At 37.7% G+C, this 20,742-nt stretch overlaps 1 protein-coding gene across 1 annotated transcript in view; it reads right to left on the reverse strand.

Annotated features, from left to right (window-relative positions):
• The window catches only part of USH2A (usherin), a 774,017-nt gene that overhangs the window by 350,093 nt on the left and 403,182 nt on the right, over window positions 1–20,742 (reverse strand). The window contains exons 35-36 of the mRNA XM_027122185.1: window positions 7,781–7,932; window positions 2,750–2,912 (exon numbers count right to left, since the gene is read on the reverse strand). Of these exons, the coding sequence (XP_026977986.1) occupies window positions 2,750–2,912; window positions 7,781–7,932 (315 nt within the window). The remainder of the gene's footprint in view (window positions 1–2,749; window positions 2,913–7,780; window positions 7,933–20,742) is intronic.

A 20,742-nucleotide genomic window follows, 5' to 3' on the forward strand; every position in this document is an offset into this window, starting at 1 on the left:
AGGCAGACTCCCAACCACTGCGTCACCAGGGAAGCCCCCTAATGTTGACTTTGTAAAGTATGTAGTTTAGGGTCTAAACTGACATGTACGATGGGGTCCGGCATGAGCGTCTTACAGAGACAGCTCATATCCTGCCCTACAGAACAGTGACCTGGCTGCAGGCGCATTTATTCCTAAGCTAGGCTTGCTTCCTACGGCTGGATTCTCCTGTCTTGTACATTCTAACCACCACCTCTTCAGTAGCCATCACAGAAAAGGATGAAATATAGTTGTTCATTATGTCAAGGAAATAACCAATTAGCCGTTAGACAATTCAATAAGCTTTGTATAAATCTTGTGAACAGATGATATCTTAAATAAGTTTGAGGAATTAATGTTTAATTCGTTTCTTGTAGAGCCATGCAGATCTCCCTACCCTCAGTGTACAGGTCACCGAGCTGTTGATGGGTGTCCGGACAAGACAATATTTGAAAGCCTTTTACTTAACACTGGACATCAGAGTTCCAGTGACAGTGAACCTACGAAAGGAATTTCCTGGGGCCCATCCTGAGATGATCCTTTGGCTTCCAACCTCACCCCCTTTCAACCCTAGAGTTGAACGCACACTGCAAAACTCTTGAAGTCAAATCTTGTAATTGCTTCCAATTTGTCTGTTTTGCTTTTGGCAATTAACAAACTGAAATGTTATCATGGAGGAGTTCATCTCATTTGTAAGACCAGGTTTTCCCTCCACTAAAATATGCAGGCACTCTGTTCTTTATTACCAGCAGGAGATAAATGGCTGGTTTTCGTTGCTGAAGAATATATAATGGTTAAAAAGTCACTTTTTCCCTCCAGCTCGACATAAATCACAGAACTAGTCAATATTTAATAATGCTTGCCTTGGTCTGGAGTCCCTTGATCACCCCTGTCATGTGTAATAGCTCCCTCTCCGATATCTTTGACATAAAAGCCCAGCTTTACTGCAATACTAACATGTAGAGGGTCATTACGGATCGACATTTACCTTAATCTGTGACTGCCAACCATGAACCGATAAATTCCAGCAGATTCCACTGGGAGAAATCAGTAAACTTCTCAGTGGAAAGAACTGAAGGAAAATTCTGCCGAGAACAGAATACATTTTCTACAAGGGCTGCTCTGCAAATGGGTTCTGACTTTTGAAAGTTCTCTTGCTGCGCAGCTTTGCAACATTTAATACCGTTTTGATGGTTTGAGAGACGGGATGACAACCGAAGATGACATGACTTAGAAGGCAAGCAGAAATTTTCTCTGCAAAAACAATGCAAGATTAAACACAAGGGGGAATATGGCTCTTACATTATTCACCCAGCTGCCTTGGCGGAAATAGCTGGGCTGTCACGGGTCTGGCCTAAATGTTGCTGCTTTTTTTTCAAATCGATCATCACTCCTTCACCTCATAATCTCACAAGTGCTTCACCGCAGAATACATCAAAGCCCTGATTGCATAAAAGAGGGACACACCGATCTTTGATGGGATCAACTCAGACACTGACACGCACTCAACTCGCTGTACCAACACAGAACACAAATAAGAATGCCCTCCTCAAATTCAGCAAAGTCTGTTTTCCTCTTTCCTCACCTGCTTTCCACTTTGAGGATGTTATTAAGTCCTACAAATAGCTGTAGATGATGCAGAACCAGAAAGGTGGGGCGCGGGGAGGGATCAAGTGGGAATTTGGGATTGACATATATGCACTACTATATTTAAACAGATAATCAACAAGGACCTACTGTACAGCACAGAGAACTCTGCTCAATACTCTGTAATAACCTAAATGGGAAAAGAATTTGAAAAAGAATAGACACATGGATATGTATAAATGAATCACTTTGCTGTACACCTGAAACTAACACAACATTGTTACTCAACTAAACCACAGTATAAAATAAAAATTTTAGAAAAAGAAACATTTTAAAGTCTGAGGAAAATCATTTTCCTGTTAATACTATATGTGACCATATCAACGTTATTGCATATTTGCTACTAACGGAACAAGAAATGTTGAAAACACCTCCTTTAAAAATAGGCCACTCGTGGAAATGATAAAAGTAAACACTGGATAAAACAAAAATTAGCTTTCCAGTAAAATACAAAGCTGCGTTTTTTTCTATGGTGAGGGTTGTTTCATGTGAGCATCATACCTAACCAGCCCTAACTTAACTTATTGAATCAGATCGTTTCTGATAATACTTTCAAGGAAGCCTATACAGTGTAACCCAAGTCCAGTGAATTGACTGGAACACACACCAGCATTCCTAAGTTACTTTAGAAATGTTAACATGATCACACAAAAAGAGTTCGCTGAAGATGGACTGCAAAATTAAAACTCAACTCTTTGCAGGAATAATCGTTTAGGTTTTCACCATTTACTAAGCAAGGGGAAAAGAATATAGAATCTATACTAGGCCAATCTTTCTCGAAGTTGAGTGACCTTCAGAGCCACCTAAAGGGTTTGTTAAAACATGGAGTGCTGCCTCCCACCTCCCCGGAGCTGAGTAGATCAGGCGTGGGTGTGGAGAGTTTGCCCTTCCTGCAACTCATCAGATGAAGCTTTTACAGCTGTGCTGGGGACCCCAAAATAAGCATGGCTGAATTGGTTTGTCAATATAGGTTATTTTTAGGAAAGAAAAAGAAATTAAAATCTGTGGCTAAAAGAAAAAAATTCAAAAGAAAATACATTGTTTTCTAATGTTTATGAAAGTTTAAAAATGACAAACAAGTTACCTTGGTCAGCATAGAAAGCGCCAGTAAAAAGGACTGAGTACGTTAATTGTCCATTGGGGTGAAAAGGTGCTTCCCATCTCACATGGGCCTTTTGGGATCCTTCTGTTTTGACAGACACATTTACTGTTCCTTCAGGAGGAGCTTCTAGAGTTCGATTTTCCACCTGTGAGTATAAAAAGATTTATTTTTGTTTGCAAATAAAATAAGTACATGCTTCACTTTGAGCATACTTCTTCAAAGAATCTCTTTGCTGTGAAGTAAACTATTTTGACAGTCGCATCTTGTACGAATACCTCATTTTGTCAGCAGGATCAAAGCATACCTCGTGTTTTCTTCCTCCTGCTGTTAAAGCTTAGAATCTGAGCTCCTGACCAAGGCAGTTTGTGATTTCCAGAATATGTGGATCAGCTCCCACTGCGACTGTGCCTATGGCAGTGCATATCCATGGGCTACTTCTAGGATGGTTTAAAAACAATTTTTATATGATTGCAAAACAGAAGAACTGAGTAAGGTCTGTGTTCATAAGCTCCTGACTGCAGTGATAGACTGCTGGACTTTGTCAAAGGCCGCACCAAGCATCTTGACTCATACACACACACACACGCACACGCGCGCGCACACACACACACACACACACACACACACACACACACACACACACACACACACACACACACACACAGTTCTCTGAGCTGTGTTGCTACCAGGTATGTGCAAACGGCACCATGCCAGACATCAAGAGATAAATGTACCTGAGTGACTCTATCCCTAAAGTATAATCACAAAAAGTTGAAATTTCATTAATACAGTAGTAATGAGTGTATGCAGAAAAGAACAAAAAATGACTTATTTGAAGAGAAGGAATCTGAAATAAATATAAGCCTTCACTACACAGGGGCCAGAAAGATTTTAATAGCTAAATAAGTAAAATAAGAGAACAGAAGAAGGTGAAGTTGGAAAGAAAGCAGAAAGGGGTTCAGGATATTTTAGCATCTTTTAATAACTGGCTTAAATTTGTTAACTAATCACCACAAACGCATAAGCATCCCTCATAAATGTTTGGCCTTTTCAGATTTACTGAATATGTTGATAATGTTGACCTTATTCTTAAAATACAGGCTCACGCCTCACAGGAAGGTGACCGACCAAACATGAAATCCTTAGTCAGGCAAATATTCTCAATTATGTAGCCTTCATTTGTTAGGACGAATACCCTTTCCCAATTATAAAAATAAATGTGGAAAAGACAATGTGTTAATTTTTAATAAGTATGAGGTCATGACATGTTTTATTTTCATCTGAGAAAGGCTATGGGGTTCTTTAGATCTATAACTCCTAGTCATTTTTTTAGTCTAATAGCTATGTACAAAAAAGGATAAAGAAACTTGACTAGAAAAATATCAATTCATCATTTTAATATTTCATAACCAATACAATTGGTTTATATCTATGTATGTAGTTCAAATGATTGTATAGAAAATTATTTTAAAGGGTTCCAAATAAAAGGAGACTCAAGAAGCTGAAGAATTAAGGGAAAATCCAGATAATTATATTATTATTCTCAAATATCTGGTCAATTTGAAATAAATAGCATTTTAAAATTTCCTTATGCATATGGATAAATGCTTCAGTGCTTTTACACTATATTAAATTTGGCAGTTGTACTATTTTTCTCTGACTTGTTTTGGGTTTTTTTAATTACCATTTTCTTTATCAACCTTGCCTTAAAAAATGCTAAGGAAAAGGTATTCTAGAAGGTTGACTTGGCTTTCACCTGGGAAACTCCCTTGACACAGAAAAAAAAAAAAAATTTGAGAAGAAATATGCAACGAAAACAAACATTTTAATAAAATTGTTACCCTTAATACAACTCTTACCACGTACCAGAAAACTTTGTATAAATATTTCATTTACATTTTCACAGCAGCCCCTTGTAAAGTAGGCATCATTTTCCTTTTGTAATAGTTGAGAACTCTAAGGTTTCATAGAATAAAGCATGTTTTCCAAGGAGGCATGGGGGAGAAATAGCAGGTGTCGGATAGATATTCCACATGGGATTTTCTTGACCATAACATTTATTGCCATTAAGATTTAGATGTCTTAAATAACAAAATGTATTCGTTTCTTTATTTAAAAAATGGCTGTGAAAATATGAGCATGTGTACATGTGTGTCTGGGTGTGTTTATCTGTATAAGCATGCCATCACCAAGAAACCAAGGTAGCTTTTTAACCACATCATGCAGCGGTGGCCTATAGTTTCACACTTCATCCTTAAAAGGGTCCTTGGAGAATTGAATCTAATGAATGTTCCAAGGCCAGATACAGTCATAAAGTTCCCCGTCTTAGACTCTACCAGTGTTACCTAACAGTGGATAAGAGAAAAACAAACAAACAAAGGCAAAATTATTTTCCTATGGACAAATTTATTGCATATTGTTAAAGAAACACAAAATGTGAAGGGTTTCTAATTGCAATTCAACAATATAATTGAAAAAAGGAAAGCATTTAAATAGTTCTTCTGGTGCTGAATTTTCTGCTCATTTTTTTTCATTATTTCAAACATTTATGAAACCTCAATTACTGGACTTAATTTGACAATGCACATTAGCATCTTAAAAAATTAAGATCAAAGGCACTGTAAATTGTTTTTTACGTTGGAATTTCTTTAAAATCCAAATACATTGTGTAAATGGACAAGAACTGAACAAAACACACAGAAATCTTTTTTTTTTCAGATAGTACAGAGCAATTTCTTCTGAATCATGAATAACAGGGAATAAACTTGGCTAGGCTAAGGGCACAAAAAATATTGTACTAATGCTAATTAAGGTGTTAAGAATATGGAATTTATGCAAGTATTTTTATTTTAAAAATATTCTATTTTATCAAATTTGTCCTTTTTTTTTGTTTTGGTTTATTATATGAGCAACCTAGAAAATTTTGAGGGTGAACCAGACCACATTCAAGACTATAGAGCATATTTGTCATAGGAAACATTGAACGGTATTTCCCTATGTGCATGAAAAACAATGATATTAAATACGTAAGTGGTGAAACAAACAGGCTTCTCTTTCTAAAAACCAAGAGTTATCATTAAGGAATGTTGTTAGGTGAAGAAAAAAAAAATTGACTCTGCAAAATTAATTCTTTGATTTCTTCCAGCAAAAGATTTAAAAATAGAGATCATAAAGTTTTTTGTTTCAATGAAATATTTGCTATAACATTGAGCTTCAGATAAAGAATACCTTTAAGTGATATATATACACGCAATTCGGCTGGATTTTGTTGAACATCATATTATGATTGTATGATAATTCTGGCTTTTAAGATTGAGTCCTAGATTCCTTAAATCAAGGACACATTCAAAAGAATCATCATCAACAAAAAGAGTTGAATCTGTAATATCTTTCATGATTGTGATAGATATCCAGAGCTATCTAGAACACTCAAATATGTAATCTCTTAAGGGCATAACATTGTACTGTAATTGGTAAAAAAAAAATATTTTAGAAATCAATTGAAGACCATGGGTTTTAACTTCTTGGCAACACAGAGTTGACTTGTTCTAAATAAAGACATTGTTATTCAATCCCAGTAATTAGAGATGGATCATTGACTTGGGAAAAGTGTTTGTATACTGAGCACAGGATAAAGAAAAAGACGAAAGGGAGAAAATAACTCTGTGCTTTGAGTCGGAACTGAGTCTAGGATGTGTGAGGCCGTGGGAGAGTAGGGTTTTACAATCCAATTCGGTTTCCTCCTTCCCATCAGGCATTGTGGAATTTGATTCCTTCAGGTCAACATCGCCTGTTATCTGTACAAGACGTAGATGGATAACCATGTCCCCCTTGTTTAAAGTTACCAGAACATCAGGAGACAGAGTGGGACCCAGTTTAGTAGCCAGGACCACAATATGCACTTTATATTTTTGAAAAAGTCTCAGTTTCAAGCTCATGGGATGTGTTCTTTTGTTTCTTTTTCTTTTCTGAATGGAGAAGAAAGGCTGGCCTATTGCCATTCCTGCTTTTAAGAGTAAGTAACCATCAGAGGGGTCCAGGCTATAAAATACTTAATGGCAATAAAGACTACAGCTCAGCTCCACTGATAGATGATGTTAGCAGCTTGGAAAGCAACCAATCTCTGAAGCGAAACGGGAGGTGTGAGCAAAAATAAGGAAGCAAAAAATTAAATGGTAGAGCTGTTTTTCAAGGTAATATTTATAGAATACACTCTTCAATGAAGACAAAACGCATTAAAATGATAGGCCATTAGGAAAGACTGCCAAAAAATATCTAAAATGAATGAGCATTTCCCTTAAAAGAAGCTAAATCTAACCAATCAGGAAATATGCACAAGAGTCAAATGTTATGTTTTGAAACTAAAGAATGTCATGCTGGTCTATGACAATTATGTACAATCAATTGGGTTTTGAAAATTATACCAGTAATAAAAAGCACACTTTTGTCTATCTTTCAACTACAAATGAAATATAGGTAGATATAGATTACTGAAATGTGGATATCAAAAGCTGATATTAATGTAATTTTAAATACTGTTCTTATTAATACATCACGCTCATGAAATTAAAATATATTATTCTAATGGATGAGGCAAACAATCTTTTAATTGATTAATATACTTGTTGGGAAGCAGTGTTGACATATTGTGGCAGTTATGCGTTTTTAATTATTTTCACTTTTTAATCATAAACTTACTCAAGTGGTCGAGTTCATTACTTGGAAGAAAAACATCCACTGTAACTCTGTCACTAAATTGGGCAAAATCGCATGTATGCCTGCTCAACTGGTCAACTTACCGTTTGAAATTTCAGTAAAATGTACATTCTGTCCTTCACTAGACCTATGTGCAGTCTTGAAATTTATGTTGAATATAAAATCCTACTAACCCTTAATTGAAATTTTATAAAAAGAAACTCTCCCATCCAACTTGAAAGGCTAGCTGTGCAGAGTTGCCTATTCATTGTCATCTGACATTTAATACATTTCCAGAATGTGAATTCACACACTCACCGGTGGGCCCAGAGCACAACCTTTGGCCGTGCAGGCTTGGACTCTGAAGGAATGTAAGCTCCAAGGAGCAAATCCAGAAGCATGACAGCTGAGTTCTGAGGAATTGTGAATTAATACACCATCTAGATATAGTCCGTAACTTGTGATAACACCTGGGAAGATAATAATTGCCTTTTAGTATGATTGTTAGACAACAGCAAAGAATGTCTTAAAAGAAGCCAGCACTTCTTGCTATGATTTCTAATTTCGTGGAATCACAGTCTCTCCCTTGGTCTAAACCCTGTCTCTTTCCAAAGGACAAAACCGGCTTTAAACTCTTGAATATCAAAATGTTAAGCTAATTAGTACAGAGACACAAATAGAACCCAAGAGTCCCGGTATAGGAATCTTTCTATTGCATCACGTTAACTGCTGTCATTGGTGTTCCATATAAAAAATGAATAAATTAAGTACATTTATAATTTGTATTGCTTTCTAAAATGATATCCTAATAGATGTGCTTTAGAAGTCCAATGACCTTGTTGGGTAATGCATTGTGTGTGACTCAGGATGTGTCAGGCATTGTTCCAAGAGCATCCTCCTTTTTAACTCTCTCCTCACAGCATTACTATAATAAAGGCAGTATTATGAACACCATTTCATAGATGAGGAAAATCAGGCACAGACAGCTTAGGTCACTTGCTCAAGGTCACAAAGCTCGCAGGTTTCAGAGTAAGGATTTGAATCTAGGCGGTCTGGCTCCAGAGCCCATGCTCTCAATTACAACACTGAATTACCTAAACAGAAAGCCTTGGCAATTTGCATGGATTGCATTTATGAGACACTCATGAATGGGTTAGAGAAACTATGATTTGCTAGATTTAATGATCAACTTAAATTTATTTCAGAACTTATGTGCATTTTCATGAAATCAACTAACAGAGATTTGAGAGACTGAATGGCTAATATAATCATTTATATGGCTAATATAATCATTTGATTTATTGTATCCAAACATGCATTAAAAGGAAGTTAGGGATCTCTGTTCACTGGAAATACAGCATCCCCACACTCATTAAACATTATACTGGGGGAAACAGAACTTTGCTTGCATGCTAAATTAGAAACTCTTTCAAACTAAAATTAATTTCACAGTGCCCTCCTGGGTGTGTCCTTGAGGACTTAACTGTTCATCTGTCAGATAGCCTTCCCTGAGGACAGATGTTGGGTGCCTCTCCACTAGCGCACAGCACATCTGCATCACAGTATTTACTTTCCCACTTCTCACATTATTAGTGTCATTATTCTTTATTTAATTGCCTGACATTGCCAATGGGCTACAGGATCCCCAAGGCGATCTTGACTCTTCCTCACCTGTGTATTTCTAGAGCTTAGCACTATGACTAAAACATAGTAGGTACTTAAAACATATTGACTGAATGAATACATTAATGTATATGCAGCAGAGGAATAAAATACCAGCATCCAATACAGAGTGAAAATTCAAGACAACAGGAAAAAGATACCTAGATACCTGAAATGTGAAAAGAAACTTGCTAGAAGGTTGATATTATAGAATAGCTCAAAATCAGGATTTAGAGAAGGAGTGAGTTTTGAAACAAAGACTCTAGCAAAATCAAAGGTCATCAAGAGGGTCCCTGAGAGATGGCTTCCAGGATGCCTGACTCTCAGCCTTATGCACAGCAGATCTGGTCTTGCGAATGTCCTGAAAGTAGATCAAACCTTCATCCGTCACGATATGAGGGACAGCTTCACTCTGGGAATCATTATACCAGGAGACTTTTTGCAAGCGTCCCTCTCTCCTGGGAAGGAGTTGCTCACTTCTAGAACCTGTTCACAGTGGTCTGGCAGCTCCATCGTCTGTGAACTTATGGAATGCTGTGGTGGTTGTCAGAATATCTCTCACAATGCTGCTTTCGATTAAGAAATCAGTTTATAGCAAAAGAAGGAGGAAGTGAACTAACTATAACTATGGAAGTTATCCATCTTACAATATACCTCATCAACCCATAGTCTGGGAGATTGCCGAAATGGCCTCTGGAAGCCTACCTCACAGCCCAAGCTGAGAGATAACACCCTGTGGATCTGGGGTTCCTATAGGATGCTACGTCTGCTTTGAACAAGGAACCTGTATTGGATGCTGGTTTTTCTATAGTGAGAAAATGTTGGACTCAAGGGAAGGTGGTCAGCGTATTACCTCTCACTATTATACTTCATATGCTACAGAAACTATTCGTGCTTTCTCTACTCACAAAGAGGAATACTTATATCATGCGGCATCACCAAGGTACCAGTAAATTAGAAACTGAGAATATTATTGATACCCAGCAATTTGGGATCCTCGTGCAACTAGATCAACAGGCAAAGAAAAAATTACTATGTGGAAGGAGGAATTAGCTTCCTTTCGCATGCTGACATTCCAGACTTTCCCAAGGACATCCCTTTGTCTGACCAGGTCCGAACATGTAACTTTTAAAAGTCTAAAGTCACTTAAGCCACAACCACTAAGGACACAGACCTTTTAGTAGTACACATTTGGTTGCATCGCTAGGTCAAGAATCCCAAACAGATGGGCAACTGGCTGAGAGCAAGGGGAAGAAGTTTTGAATATCAACTATGGCCTTAACTAGTTATAGAAACAAGAATTGTAGACGTTATTTTTTTATTTCGTGCTTATTACATAGAGATTTGTATATAATAACTAATTTTCCCTCCTCCTTTTCCCTATTGATTTATATTTTAAAAGTTTGTGGGTTTTAGTTTATAGTTAAGTTTTTAAGTTGTAGAATATCCATGTGGGTTGTATCTAAACTGAAAGGGGAATTAATACCACCCAGATATGACTATAGTGACAGAGGGTAAGAGCATCTTCATCTGTCCAAAGCAGAGTAGTATCATTTGGGGTGGAAGCATGCAGTGATTATCAACAGTAGTGGAAAGTAATAGAAGGTAGAAGAGTGGGCATGGCGGCTGAATAGCTCAGCTGCTTATTCATCTAAGTCATCTGATCACAGCTCTACATCCACACTTCTAGTCTGCTCTGTGCACTGAGCCCAACAGCCAGCACATTACATTTGTAGCTCTCTTGCTGGTTGAATTTCTAGTAAGTTTCACCAAGAGGAGGCATTGCTAGAAGGGCAGAAGCAGGAAGAAAGAAAACATCCAGCTTCCAGCTCCAAGAGCAGAGGCCTTTGCTGACTGTCACTACACAGCCAAGCAGGGGCCACACCATGCAGTCCGGACATCACAAGCTCCTCTTCCGCATTTGCAGCTTCTTCAGTAGTGGAATCTCGGTGGCTCTTGATGGTTCAAGCATCCAGTTCAAATCAGCAGATCCAGCAGCGGGCCCACAGCTCAGCTCCTGCCCAGGGAACTAAGCACCTTGCTGGCAATCACGCTTTTTGTTCTCCTGGTATCCACCTCCTTCTCCCTTTTTTTTTTTTCTTCCAGTCCTTTCAATGCTCTTGTAACCAACTCCTTGTACAATATTAAATATAGTCTGTCTTGAACACCTAATGCATTTTCTACTTGACCAATTAGATCTTGATCAATACATCCTTTAGGATGAAAGCTTTTTAAAATTTAAATGAGCTTATACTTTAAAAAGCTAGTGCTTTGACCCATTTTCCTTTCTGAAGATAACTCTGTACCATGTCTCTTTCCGAAAGCAGGTCCACTTCCCTTATTTCCCAAATTTTTGAGAAAGTGTCTTCATTTTACTATCAGGTACCCCTCTGGCTCCACAAAAAAAGTGCAGCTACCAGCATCTGTTCTTCTTTATTCTAATGTCACCATCTATGGTAACTCAAAGAATACTTATAGAGAGTATTTGCTTTAATGCCATTTAATACTCGACACACAAAAGCACAAGTGAATTAAAGCTAAGAAATGAGAGGTACATAGTGAGAAACCAATTAGCACATGGAAAATTTAAGAGAAGAAAAATAGATAAAATCACACTAATAATATAATAATGAAGACAAGAAATTACTATATGCCAGGCACTTTGCTAAGCAATCATTGTATGTGATGGGCACACAATGTGCAAATCACTTATGTTATTGCACTTATGTGCAAATCACATGTTGCAGAAGCTCTTAAAGAAATTTTAAGACTCCTGAAACTCTATCTTCTTGATCTGCTTTTCAACATTGAAACAGAAAGTACCCAAATCAATATTTCCCTTTTCTTACGTAATTGGGGAACAGAGAACTTCTTTCCTGCTGGGATTATGTGCATAATATCTCATTTATCTGACATAATGGGAAATGAGATATTTTATAGGAGTTAATTTTTGTTATAACTCAATCTCATCCCTGAAGCACAAACTTAAAAATCTTAACCATTTTTGGAGGAAATCTTTCCAGCAAGCACTACACACTTTCCTATAGTTTCACACAGACAATAATGAATATAACTGAATCATTCTGTGATGATTCAAACTGTGCATTACAGACATCAGAGACTGTATTCACTAATTCAATGATACCCTTCAGGATTGGACTGAGGAGATAGAGGATACTTACATAGCTCTTCCCCTTAACGTCACTCAGTGGCTACACTTCAAGTCTAGTGTCTCCATTTTGAGTTCTCCACTCTCCCTCAGTGACAGGCTCTCAAAAGTAACTTCTTTGTTTTGTCTACTGGACTCTAACAAGTCAGCCCCTAGCAAGCTCTGCTGAGAAACTATAACCATGACATTTAGAACTTTGGATAAAGAAATAATAGACAGTTACTGAGAGAAGAGCTCAGAGTAAGATGAGCACATGGCAAATGAGCTGAGAATGAAATTAAGTGACATTTGTGACAGTTAATTCAACTGCTCACTTTTTTACATGATGCATAAGGAGTGGATGAGACTGAAGTCCAGGCTCAGGGCAGGTGAGATCTCACACTCTTACACACAAACAGTTACCCAGCTTTCTTAGGTGACCAATATTCAACAGTATTTGTAGGATGCTAAAAGATTTATAGGGCTAAAAGATCAATTGTAGAACCAGTGTGCACTGGATAAATACAGTTCGCCTTTTAAGTCGTTTTGGACACTCTTCTCTACTTCATCCACCACACCAACTCCATCCTCAGTCCTGTAGACCTTACATCCCAAATTGATCTTTCCCCATCTCTATATCCATGGCCATCTAGTCCATTCTGCCACCATTTCGTACCTAAGAATTATAGCCACCTAAGTGTTTTGATGCATTATTCATACTCCCACAAAATTTATTCTTGATAATATAGTCAGAGGGGCAGTTTTCAAAACACATATCTGATCACGTCACATGCAATCAGTGATCAATCTGGTCTTCGCCAGTACTAGCAAGATGAGTTTCCTGTCCCAGAACCAGGAAGCTGGGGCCACCATAAGCATGTTGTGACGATGAAACAGACTAGCGGTGCTGACCTCTCTGGGTTTTCTGCCTTTTGGTCCAGGTCTCACCAGCCAATCACCAGATCTAAGGTCAGACCAAAGTGGGATACTACTGTGGTTTAGAGCTGGAATCCATCTGTGCCCCCCTCCCCCAAAAGAGCCTAAGACAAGGCGTTTCCTCTGATCTGATTTGGGCAAGGCCATTAACTATAAAATCTTGAATTAAGGACACAGAGTCAAATTTCCTGGAAAATTTGTGGACAGTAAGAGATACCATTTGAGAAGAACACTCCATTTCTTGTCAAGACAGGCAAGCAAAGTTCATAGTTTGTTTTTATTAGCAAATGTTTTGATATAAATAATATTAGTATGATATGAAACATTGTATAATTCAGTTCTCAAAACATACATTAAGTAATAAGTCTAAAATATCTCTTAACACAACAATTTTTATTGACCTCAGATTCCCAAAGAGAGGTACAAAAACTAGTGAATATAATCTAGTGGCCATTTTAAACATAGCCTAAGAAGACACTTTCTTTCTTTGACTAGAGCACAGGACGTGTACGGATAGCTTTGGGAAAAGGAAAATGCTAAGTTCTTAAAATGCCATGTAAGTATTTTTGAAATTATAAAACAATTATTAAAAAATGTACTGAACACTTACTTTGAGTCGGACAATAGGCGGCAGGCTTAATATGAATTATTTCTGTTAACTTGGACAACACCAAGAAGTTAGAACTGTTATTTGCCTTGTTGTGGAGATGAGGGAATGCAGTCTTAGAGAGGCTAAGCTACTTCCCAAAGTCATACAAGGATAAATTCAGCGGTGGGATCTGGCAATCTCAACCCACTGCTGCCACTACTCCTGTTATCCATTTCCAGCCTAATTTTCTCTCCTAAAATATGCAGGAATTCCACTCAAATTAAGAACTGATGAACATGCTCTAGTCCTCAAAGCAATGAGGATGAGCCCGATGAAAAAATTAACATATATTTATTGAAAGTCAACTACCTGAAAGGTACTATGCTTGGTGCTCTGGGGCACAGAAAGAATAAGAAATAGTATCTACCTTTATGGAAGTAAGAAAAGGGTTAAACACAGGTCTAACTAAATAACAATCCAAGAGTTAGATGAGTGATAAGCACCACAAAACCTTTATGCCCAACAAATGGTAGAGACAGTAAGTACAGAAGCTTCTAGTAGGGAACAATCACTCTGGCGAAAGCGAGTACTAAAAGCTTTTCAGAGCAGCCATGTCTTCCCTTCAAAAAGGTGCATCTTCCATAGGTTCTTCCGTAAATGGTACAAGGTGAAAAGACAATGACTCAGGAAGATGCCCCTGGTAGGGAAATGATATTCACCAATGTGTGGAAGGAAGCAAGTGCAAGGTATAGTGAAGATATCCTGAATAGACCAGTATTTTCTTGTTGTTGCTGTAATTGGTTAAAGTCTAACAGAAAATAAGGATTCAAAGGGAGTTAGGGCCTGAATGCTGCTCCAAAAAGTTGGGATTTTATGATGCACAGGAGAATCATTGATGCTTTTATGTACTGACTAGGGGCATAATGAAAGTCTTATTTAGAAAAATTAACCTAGAATGACATATATAATACTGGCGTAGGGAAGAGCATGGAGGTAGGGAACAGTAGGACAGATGAAAATATCAAAAAGAAAAAATAATATTAATAATTTTTAAAGCCACATTTTCCTGAATGTATCATAACTAGTTGTAACCCAGGCAGGGATGTGGAAATGCCACATTTCAGCAGTAGTGCGTGGCATATTCTAAGAGAAATATCTTTAACACTTTTATATATAGCTGACCTTTGAACAACATGGGTTTGAACTGCATGTGTCCACTTACATGTGGATTTTTTTCAGTAAATATAAAACTACACATTCTGAGGTTGGTTGATTCCACAGATGCAGAACCGCAGGTAGGGAGGGCTGACTATGGGGCTCTGAGCACCTGCGGATTTTGGTACCTGCAGATGGTCCTGCCAATCCCTCATGGATGCTGAGGGAGGACTGCACGTGGATTTTCTATCACATCACCCTTATTGCTCAAGGGTCAACTGTACTTTCTCTTTTTTAATAAAACAAACATGAGCTTAGGACTGGGATGTGTTAGACTAAATACGGTATAACAACGTCACTAGTTGAAGAGAGAGGTATCTGTCTTTATCAGAGATGGACTGTGAACTTCCCAATAAAACATCTCATAAAAATCTGCTACCGAAGAACTAGCTTGCCTCTATACTAATGGTTTAAAAGGGATTGATTTTCATTTCAGGATTAAAAAAGAAAGTTATGGGCCTGTTTTGGATCTTGGCTGTATCAGTGTCAAAATTTTCGTTGCACTAGTGTACTATAGCTTTGGGAGATGTTGGCCATTAGGGGAAACTGGACAAAGTACACATGGACTCTCTTTGCATTATTTCTTACAACTGCATGTAAATCTAGAATTATCTCTGAAAACAACATTTAACTAAAATAGAAAACAAAAACTGTTGTGTAGGGAAGCATGACAGAAGAGGCAAACACTGGAAAGGCAGGGGAAGTTGATGCTGAAAAAATAACTGTATTTATGTTTTAATCAGATACTTTAGTCCTCAGGAAATACCCACGAAAGCAGAAGGAGTTTCACTTTTCCTTTACAGATGAGAAAAACAGGTTTGAGAGAGGTTTGCTAACTTGGCCGTGATGGTTGGCACTGAAGCATTCAGACTCCACAGGGCACCAAACAGGATACTCGCCAGCTTCTGTGGATCTATTTTTTTTCCATCTTTTAAAAATTATGTAATAAAACATAATATAGAAAAGTGTGTAAAATATGTTATGTTTTAAAAACAAGTTTAAAAGCAAAACTCCTATAACCATCGCCAAGATTAAAAAATAGAATATTGCCAGCACCCTGCAAATGTCTTATGAGTCCTTCATGATTCCAACCCTTCCCCCCGCCACAGACAACTAGATTGACTTTAAGAACCATTTTCTTGCTTTTCTACCTAAGAATGCATCCCTAAACAAAGCAATTAAGTTTTGTGTGTTTTCTACTTTGAATTAATAAAATCATATTTATGCAATTTTTGCATCATTTTTTGTTCAACATAATACGCACCAGTTCTATCCATGTTGTTGAGGGTAGCCATACTTTGCTGATTTCCATGGCTGTATAGTATTTTTGTACGGCACAATTTACATATTTATTCTATTGTTGATATTTAGATGGTTTCCACATTTTGGCTGATATATCAATGTAGCTATAATCATTTTTGCACATGTGTCCTGAGTCTCATGTGTACAAGTTTCCTAGGGTATAGATACGGGAGTAGAGTTGTTGGGATATATTCAATTGTCTAGTAAGACAATGCTCAACTCTTATTCAAAGTACATCAATTCCCGTTACCACCTATAGTGCCTGTGAGTCCTCATTGTTCCATATCCTCAAAAAGACCTTGTATAGTCACTGTTAAATTTCTGCCAGTATTTTTTTGCATAAAATGGTGCCTTGTTTTGGTATTATTTTATTTCCCAGCTTATTAAAGAGACTGAGTACATTTCCTTATGTCTATCAGCCATTTATTTTTTTTTCTTTTGTGAAATGCTTTTCCAGATCTTTCCTCAGTTTATTATTGATTCCTAGGAATACTTTATATATTGTGGATACTGGTCTTCTGATAGTTACATGTGTTGTAAATATCATATCTCATTCTGTTACTTATCTTTTCAGGCACTTAGTTTATAGCACATTTTGATGAAAAAAAAAGTCCTTAATTTTAGTAAACCTTTTATCAATATGAAGTTACCTAATTATCTCTAATAATCCTGTTTGCCTGAACATCTCCTTTGTCTGACATTAAAGTAGTTATACCAGCTTTCTTTTCTTTTTTTATTCCTTACATTTTAGTTTGCTTTAGTTTGAGAAGGAAGGGGTTAACAGCTGATTCAGGGGCTTTTCCCCTAGCCTTGGGGACTCCTGAGGCTCTAACTCAGCTGAATCTTTCTTGCTACACTACCTCAAGATAAACCAGAATCCATCTGAGCACTGTGTACCGGACCAAGCACCTGACCTCACTGTCAATGTTGTTTATAAGTAATGGTTAGCTGGCATTGATGAGATGCAGTTGCACGAAAGAATGCACACTAGTCATGTACCTGGTACCCTCATGGTGGGATAGAGCTGTGGTTTCATTCAATAACTTTCGATTAAGCTTTTAGAAAAAATGAGGGAGAGCTATATATACTGACCTGAAAATATGCCTGCTCCATATTTATCAGGAGGAAAAAAACAGAGTTGCAGAATTTTACCTTATGGCCAATTATTTTTAAGTATCTATTTTATGCCTGTACATGTAAATGATTATTCATCCAATCAGCACAGTAATTATTGAGTGCCTACTATGTTCTAGGCACTCTCTTAAATGTGGTGGAGAAAAAATAAGCCACAGACACAAAATCAGGGGGCAAAGTGGAAGACTTCCCAGCTGGTGGCTGCCCTTTGAAGAACTTTCTCTCACTGCATATGGCTGTTCTCTCGCGACTACGCACCTTTAAAACTTGGCTAAGGAACTCACATTTTCTAAGCTTTTATTTCCTCTCCAATAAAACTGGGACACTATTCCTTGCCCTGGTGGTCTGAGTTAACGTGAGTACCAAATGAGTGAGCATATATGAAAGTCCCCAAGGAATTAGGTGCTATGAACGTAAAAGGCATGAGCTTAGAGCTGTCCCTTTCTTCCAGGATAAGTTCAAGCCCGGTTTGTTATGGGAATGTCAGCTGAGACTGTCTCCTCCTACTCTGATCTATGTCACGAACTGCATGTTTCTTGTAAAAAAAATAGTCTGCACATCTCTCAAAAACACATTTGAGACAGGTCTGTATTCCTTACTTGTATGCTGTCATCACCTAGCAGGGTTTTTTTTTCTATTTTTTATTTTATATTAGAGTATTGTTGATTAACAATGTTGTGTTAGTTTCCGGTATACAGCAAAGTGATTCAGTTATACACATAACGTGTATCTACTCTTTTTCAAATTCTTTTGCCATTTAGGTTATTACAGAGTATTGAGCAGAGTTCCCTGTGCTATACAGTAGGTCCTTGTTGGTTATCTATTTTAAATATAGCAGTTTGTATATGTCAATCCCCAAATCCCTAACTATCCCTCCCCCACCCTTCCCCCGGTAACCATAACTTCATTTTCTAAGTCTGTGAGTCTGTTTCTGTTTTGTAAATAAGTTCATTTGTATCACTTTTTTAAGATTTCACATATAAGTGATATCATATGGTATTTGTCTTTCTCTGACTTACTTCACTTAGTGTGATAATCTCTAGGTCCATCCATGTTTCTACAAATGGCATTATTTCATTCTTTTTAATGACTGAGTAATATTCCATTGTATATATGTACCACATCTTCTTTATCCATTCATCCTACCACCTAGCAGTTTCTTATATGTGTTTGCTAAGTCTTTACATAAGATTCCTCCCCTACTCCAATCAAGCCCAGAGAGTACAGTGTAAAAACATAGCTACTTACTAAATACTATAAAATAATTTTTGAAAAAAATATACTGGATCTAGTGGCTTTGGTTTTTGGTAACCTACTAGCATAGTAATCTGATTCATCAGAAAATATTTATGGTGGACCTACTATGTGCCAGGCATTGCGTTACATGCTGGGAATACAGAAGTGATCAAAACAGCCTTGGTACCTGCCTTCAGAAAACTTTCAATCTAAGTGAGAAGACAGACTAAGTGCATTATGTGTATGTAAAGTTGATTAAAGGAGAATCAGAGGGAATAGAAGAAAACATGGGGGGTGGGGGAGGGAAGGCAGAGGCTAACCTAGTCCAGGTTCGTTAGGGAATAAGGCTTATTTGAGAAACAGATCTTTAAACTGATTTGCACTGGGAGTTACCTCATTAAGAGGAAAAATTTCGTACACCATTGTTCGGTGAGTTATAACAAAGATTTCATAATAAGAAATTGAAAGCTTTCAATGAGATATCAGTAAGTTGATTACTATTTAAAAATGAAATCTCACAGGAGTATTAGATAAACAATCTGCAACTAGAACTTTTGAGCACAGCCCCCTTTATTTGCTTTAAAAATGTCTAATGTGCCAAAACGAAGTGCAACAAAATAGAATTTCTGTTTGTTTACTTATTTCCTTTTTCCAGTCTCAGAATGAAAGGAAGTATTTTACCTTTACTCTACATCCAGCCCCCCAAATTGTGTGTGTTAACTGTGGATTAAATGAGATTTAGACATGAGTCAGGGTCTCAGTAGGAACCTGATGGAAACTCAAATGAACAAATGAGGATAGTTTAGTGAAGGATCTACGTACAAGGATATGGGTAGAGTTAACGGAAAGCACCAAGTGATAATAACGCATCCCCGGTTAGAAATCGTCAGGGCTCCTAGGAGCCAGTAAGCATCCTTAAATTTGCAGGGGAAAGGATGAACACTGATTCAGGAAGCTGGAGAAAGAGCTGCAGTGACAGGGAAGGACCACTGGATAGGAGCTGTAGCCTTTAGTGGAGGAAGGCAGCCCTGGAGCCCAGAGCCTGGCAGAAAGTTCTGAGATTCCCTTCTCCTCTGATTCTTTTTTTTTTTTTTTTTTTTGCGGTACGCGGGGCTCTCACCGCTGCAGCCTCTCCCGCTGTAGAGCACAGGCTCCGGACGCACAGGCCCAGCGGCCACAGCTCACGGGCCCAGCTGCTCCACAGCATGTGGGATCCTCCCGGACTGGGGCATGAACCCGCATCCCCTAAATCGACAGGCAGATTCCCAACCACTGCGCCACCAGGGAAGCCCTCCTCTGACTCTTTCAACTCTTGCTGCTGCTGCCCAGGGACAAACCAAAAGGAAGCCAGAGAGAGAGGAAGCCCATTGATGCTGTGAGTAAAGGTCAGCCTTGTAGGATGCAGGGCTGAGTGGAGGAGAGTAGAGAGAGGATCTAAAGAGGCAAAAGAAAAATAGACAACATAAAAAATTACAGGGAATTATTATATTGCACCGTATTGTATTTTTTGTGCTTTTCTCTTGCTTATCCTCTTGTGCTAATAATCAGTTAAGATAGCTATAAAAAAATAAAACAATATTATGCTATGGGGTATGGGGGATCAGGTTATTTCATCCAGTTCTACAAATTCAGTTCTTCAGTGGATAATCCACAAAATGGATACTTAATTCCCACTGGCTCTCTATCGTAAGCAGTTTGAAGTTTATCACCTTTCTCCTTCCATAATGGTAGAATTTTTAAGGTGTTTAATTTTCACAGGGAAGCTGAATCGTAATTGTCCATAAAGCACATCCACTGGGATATGTATCTTTGTGCCTCTTCATCAGGTTATGTCAAATTGTATTTCCTAAGGTGCCCAATAGATTGTCATATATAACCAAGGAAATTCAATACCAGTACAATACAGTGTACATTTAATACAAGGTATCTCTATGCACATTGAAGAATTCTGTTTACTGTAAGAATTAAACAACAATGCTTTGGTGTGTCATAAAAATAACACGCATAGTGAATATAGATGCTCCAAACATATTTGTTTGTTTTTTCCAGTCCAGTGTG

This window comes from Aethalodelphis obliquidens, unplaced genomic scaffold (genome assembly GCF_003676395.1).
Source record: "Aethalodelphis obliquidens isolate GAN/ISIS:26980383/991018 unplaced genomic scaffold, ASM367639v1 scaffold24, whole genome shotgun sequence".
Taxonomy (NCBI): Eukaryota; Metazoa; Chordata; class Mammalia; order Artiodactyla; family Delphinidae; genus Aethalodelphis; species Aethalodelphis obliquidens.